General features: G+C 34.5%; 1 protein-coding gene across 1 annotated transcript; it reads right to left on the bottom strand.

The window, feature by feature from the left end:
• Window positions 1-2,191: 2,191 nt before the first annotated feature.
• On the bottom strand, window positions 2,192-4,298 carry LOC110104712. Its single transcript, XM_020833940.2, has 2 exons — window positions 4,110-4,298; window positions 2,192-3,679 (listed from the first exon to the last, which is right to left on the bottom strand). Exon 2 carries the CDS (start codon window positions 3,656-3,658, stop codon window positions 2,411-2,413), a length of 1,248 nt encoding a protein of 415 aa, XP_020689599.1. The 5' UTR covers window positions 3,659-3,679; window positions 4,110-4,298; the 3' UTR covers window positions 2,192-2,410.
• Between the last annotated feature and the right edge of the window lie 1,530 nt (window positions 4,299-5,828).

The raw sequence follows: 5,828 nt of genomic DNA, 5'->3' as shown, positions 1-5,828 counted from the left end.
TCGATTCGAGTATAAGCTCGTCAAAATCGGAGACCGTTTGGTAACTCAAATTGCGGTTTGAACCTTCCAACAGCGCTTTGAGCCCTTGATTCAGACTCATTTGGGCTCGGATTGGGTTGATCTTGGTGTCGTTGGGTTCGTATTTCTGAGACGCTCAATTTGACTATAAGCTTGCTGAAATCGGAGTTTGGGGGCTCCCAAAATTAATTTTTGAAGTTTCCAACTAGCTTTTGCCTCGAGATTCGTGCCCGATCAAGATAATTTTTGGAGTATGTATCAATTATATATGCATTCATATATTTTCATAGATTAATATTAAGCTAGGGGTGTCAAAACAAGTTAACGGATCAGGTTTGAGTTTGAACCAATGTTTACTGGATATGAATCCAGTCAACCTAAACTTGATCTGTTTAATAAAAAGTTGACTCAAATCGACCCGTTGGCTACACGGATGCCCCGATAACCTATTTTGATTAAAGAAATAAAAAATTCTAACTTGTTTGCTATAGAGTTTACATTAATTGATAAAAAATAAGAAAAACACACAAACAAGCAAGAGCATGCAAGAGGAAGAAAAAAAACAACAAAATGGGTCACCATTGGGTCAAAATCGAATTTGTGAGTTAACCCAAACCCGATCCACAAATTAAATGGGTCAAAATTTCAAACCCGACTCATTTATTAGATTGGTTAGCCCGCACCCAAATTTTATAAGTCGGGCTGTTGGATTAGGTCATTTATTGACACCCCTATTATAAGCATTAAAACAACTAGGAAATGTAAACATAAACATATTTACATGCACCTTCATGCTCTCATGCATGCACATTTCATTTTAGGTCCACCTCAATTTAAATTTGATTCGTGCTGAACCTAACTCATTAACAAGCTCGTAAATTTCGGAATTGACGAAAAGCTAAACAAAATTTAATCTAATTTTTTAGTCATCTTTATGGCTTGAGTCAAATTCACAACACAAAATTAACTTTATAAAAGTAAAACAAGAAGAAAAAAAAAAGTTGATCTTTCAACTTCATATGTCCACTTCACTTACTACATGGCAAAAGCTCCAGAGCATGAAATTATTCACTTTCAAACTTACCATAAAAGAAATAAAAAGATCATAATCATCTCTTGCATTATACATCAGGAAAAAATATTTTATTTATTTATTTATTTGAATTTTCTCTAGCAAGTCTTCCTCACCTTTTCCCAAAAGTCTTGAGATAAGGAGAATACTTTAGAATCTTGTAGAGAATAGAAGGTCTAGAGGCTGACTACTGAATAGTCATATAAATATTACATAATGAAGAAACCATACAGGCAAAGAAATCAAGAAGACTTTGCACCCAAAAAGTGAAAATTTATTATTTCATAGGACTACTTAGTCATATTTCCCATTTGCCAATGCTTGGTTAGAAGAAAAGAAATTGCATTTTCTAGAAGAAAGCTAAGGATTTCTGGGCTTCTCCACCAGAATAATGCAGAAAAAAATGAATTCCTGCAGTTCATTTCAAAGCAATGATGAGAGTTCAGCATAAGGCATGGGTGAGCTAGAAACAATTTGAGGGAGGTAACATAATAAAATCAAATTTTGTTAACTGAAACTCTAATCTAGATCACATTAGTTGAAAGCCGGCGAAACACCGGCGATAAGTTGGCAATGCCTTCTATGATTCATCCAAGTCCAAATGGAAAATGGCTAGATAAGTCGATTCGAGCATGCTTTCTTCAACTATGTTATGCAGGAGCAATCCTAGGCCTTCATGCCCTTTACAAATATTGAGGCTTCGTTTGAGATGGCTTTCTTACTGCTTCTTAAAGCAGCTTTCTAGTACAAAATGCTTTAAGAACTAGTATGACAGCCGTCCCAAACGAAGCCTGAATGATCTATTTGCAATCTCTTCATTATTTCAGGTATTGACATATAGCATCACATATAAGAAAGCACAATAGATATTACAAGTAATAAGAACAAAGCACTAATTGCGCTTAAATATTCAGAAAACATGAAACAATGATATTTAATGGCCAGCTGATCAACTAATATAGGCTTCGTTTTGGACGGCTTTCTTTCTACTTCTTAAAGCAGCTTTCTAATTTTTGTACTAGAAAGCTGCTTTAAGAAGTAATAAGAAAAACGTCCCAAACGAAGCCATAGTATACAAACAAAAAGAAGAAACTAAAAACATGTTAAACAACTGATTGCAAATGGCATTCATATCATGGTTAAAAGTAAACAGTTCATGAAACAAGTGATACATGATAGTAGAAGGAGCTAATGCTCAGCTTACTTTCTCATAACCTACTCAACATGCAAAAAAAGTGCATAGATTTCTGCATGATGTTCATAACAAGTTCAACTAGTACCTAATAGAAATCTGAAATCTCATCAGAGAAGATCCAGTAATTAGAAGAAAGCTCTGCTCCCATAGAAAACCCTGGGAGTACTTGTCTTCTCTGAAGCCTGTGGTTTCTTGTCAGAAGCAGGATCATTGTCATTACCGGCTTCACCACCGCCATTGTTATTCTCTATATCCATAGGAAGCTTCATCTTAGCTAATGACTCTGTAAATTGCTGCATGCTTTTCATGTACATGTCGACTATCTCCTGTTGTATCACTGGTTGCTCGGGCTCAAGATTGATCTTGATCAGAGGAAGAACATATGGCTTTTCTGCTGCATCAGGGGAACTGGTATCACCATCTGCAACTTCACTGGTTTTGTTTTTCTCAGTTGGAGATTCAGTAGTGCCTGATGGTTCTGAAACAACCTGAGAATTAGCTGCATTTGTCACAGTAGGCACATCAGCTGAACCACTACTTAAAGGAGAATCCTTATCCGCAACTCCAATGGCGATACAGCTATTGTCGGTCGAGAAAATCTGAACATTCCTTTCTTGGGCATCATTATCAGGGCAATCAACACGACATTCGCCGTTTTGAGACTCTGTATTGGGGCATGAAATCCCAAAGTATTCTGAAATCATCATCTTGTTTTCAGATACAATCTTCAAGTCAGGGAACTCTATATTGACATATTCAGAAGAGATTGAGTTATCATTTGCTGCATCAGGTAACACAGCATGTCCAACATTAGATACAATCGCCATAAGCTCTGGAGTTGAACCAGAATAAGATATCGTCAGCGACACAAAGCCGGCAGGAGAATGGAAGAGATCTGTGGAGGAAAGGGAGAATTCCTTTTCCAGTTTACCATTGTTCATGACAATTTGAGAAAGAGGAACAAGGGCAAAGCCAAGTAGCTGGTCTTCAAGATAATTCTTAACCCTACTGAGCATCCATATCTCACATTTGAGTGAGGTATCGACGGTTCGAACATTGAGCTTAAGGTTCTCATTGAAGACTGGAAACCTTCCACCTCCAGTGATAGTCTTGGTGGAGACTGAGGATTCTGGGTCACTGGTGAGGCAAAGCTTGGCATAAACATCCTGGTTTTGGTAGATGCAAATGTTGTGGATGTCTCTTGCTTGGTGAACAAATATTTCAAGAGAGCCGATGAATCCATCCGTAAGAACTTCGGCAATGGAGCTCGGTTTTTCAGAACTGCTGATGAAGGAATCATTTCTGAGCTTGTTAGTTCCAGCCATGGCGGCAAAAGAATTGAATGTTTGGGGAAGGGGTTTGCAGGAGTCCATGAATAAGCCAAGCAAGTTCACCTATACAATCAAAACACTCAAGCAAGGAAAAAAAATATGACAAATTTCACTTCAATAACAAAGTTGAGATGCAGAAAAGCTTGTCTAAGCTAGCTTAGAAATACATCAATGAACAAGTAAGAAAACCTCAAGGCAGCCCTTCCAAAAGTCCCAAAATCCCAACTTGAACGCAAAAAAAAGAGAACAACACTTTAGTAAACTAAGAATTCAAGAAAACCTAACCACTAAATTCCTAATTCTTGGTGCAGAAGCTCCACCAAGACTCAATTATGTTCATCTCAAAAGACTGGAACCCTAACAAATAGAAGAAGCTCGAGGAAACCATCAAATACTGCGCAAAATCAGGAATCTTTGCACCAAATAGAAGAAAAAACAGAATAAAATGAAAGAAAACCAAAAGTAGCACCAACAAAAATAATAAAAATCAAACCTTTCACCAAAAACTCTGAGCAGGCTCAGGAATCCCAGGAAAGCAAGGAAGTTTGGTTCTCTAGCTCACTGCTAACCAGCCATTAAAGAAGAAACAATACTACTCTGAACCGAACTCTCAAGTCAAGACTTTTTGCAGAGATGTTGAAAAAAGTTTGTGCCTTTTGATTGGATGCGCGTGCCTGAATAATTATACCTCATCTGTTATCCAGAGAAAAGGAGAGACTTTGGGTGAAAATTATATATAAAATAATAGTGACCACAATAAATTTATATATAAAAAAAAAGCTTTTTTTGATTCCTCCGTTGGAATGGGAAGTCTTCCGTTTGATTTTGAGCGCTATTGGTCAAATTCGAATAGTCTGAGTAGATTATTCCATCACATTTATTACTTAAGACTTGTAATTCTTCATTAGTTTCGATTTCTGGGAAGAGGATGAAATTTTGTTTTTTTGAGATTAAATTTTGGTTTATGTGAGAAGGATAGCCACCTTTTTGTTTTAGATCACATAAAAGTGATATTAAGTCAAATTTAAATCATTTCCCAAAAAAAAAAAGTTAAATTGAAATAATTATTGATAAATTATAATGAAATATAGTAGTCTAAGAAGTTAGTGAAGCAGATTAATGAGCATGCTCAAGCTCGCATCATCAATAAATGATTTGCGAGTCGAGCTTGATGAGTTATCGTCTTATCGAGCTAAATTTGAGCTTGTATAGACTCCACTCGTTAGATTAAGAGCTGACTTATTTAAAAGGTATTCCTATAAAATAAATTTAAAATATGTTAGAATTTAGAAGTTCAAGTATCAAGTTATTATAAATATTTAAAAATTACATCTCAATTTTTTATATCAAATGATTTTTTTTTATTATTTATCTTCTAAATTCTTTTTCTTTTTTATAATTTTATCATGATAATTTCTTGAATAATTAATCGTTCTTTCTCTTTCATTATAAGCAAGCCAGCTTGAGGGCATTCTCGAACTCACATAATTAAGTTCAAGCTTGAACTGAACTCGATTACGTAATCAAGCTCAAGCTCAAGTTACAGGTGAGTTGAGCTCAACTCGACTCATTTACATCTCTAAAGGAATATAATTAGTTCCCGTTTAAGAAAAATATTTATTATTTATAAACTAATAGTATAGTAACAAAAATGAGTTTAAAATTTTAAAATAAATTATTAAATATTTAATTATTATTTTATTTGTTTTAACTTTGCCTTGATATTGAAGTTTTAGTCTATTAGTAAGAGAGAGAAGAATAAGAAAAAACAAAACCAAATAAAATAAAGATAAAATGTCCTTTTTCTAGAATAGAGTAATGAATAGGATACTGTTAATTGATTGAAAAGCCAAAGCTAATTGTGGCTATAGCAGGTGTGGGGTTGCCTTCTTCTTCTGTGGCTAGGATTTTATTTTATTTTATTTTATTTTTTTTTTTGCGGCTAGCATTTTTTGACCTTAAAAAGATGCTAAAAAGCTTTACACAATTAACATATGGGTAAATTTTTAAAATGATTATCATTAAGAATTTAATTAGTTATTAAATCAATAAAATAAATAAATTTAGAACTATGCAAAGTCGTCTTGCTCAAGCTATAAAAATATTAAAAAAAGATTTTAGGGGAGAGAAAGTAGGAGAGAGAAAAGAAAAATGTATATAAAATGACACAACAGAGTATATAGATAAATGAATTAATCGGTGACGGTCAGAC

This window comes from Dendrobium catenatum, unplaced genomic scaffold, assembly GCF_001605985.2.
Source record: "Dendrobium catenatum unplaced genomic scaffold, ASM160598v2 fragScaff_scaffold_1090, whole genome shotgun sequence".
NCBI lineage: Eukaryota > Viridiplantae > Streptophyta > Magnoliopsida > Asparagales > Orchidaceae > Dendrobium > Dendrobium catenatum.
Note: the sequence above shows the minus strand (reverse complement) of the source record. Positions and strands in the feature narration are given on the sequence as shown.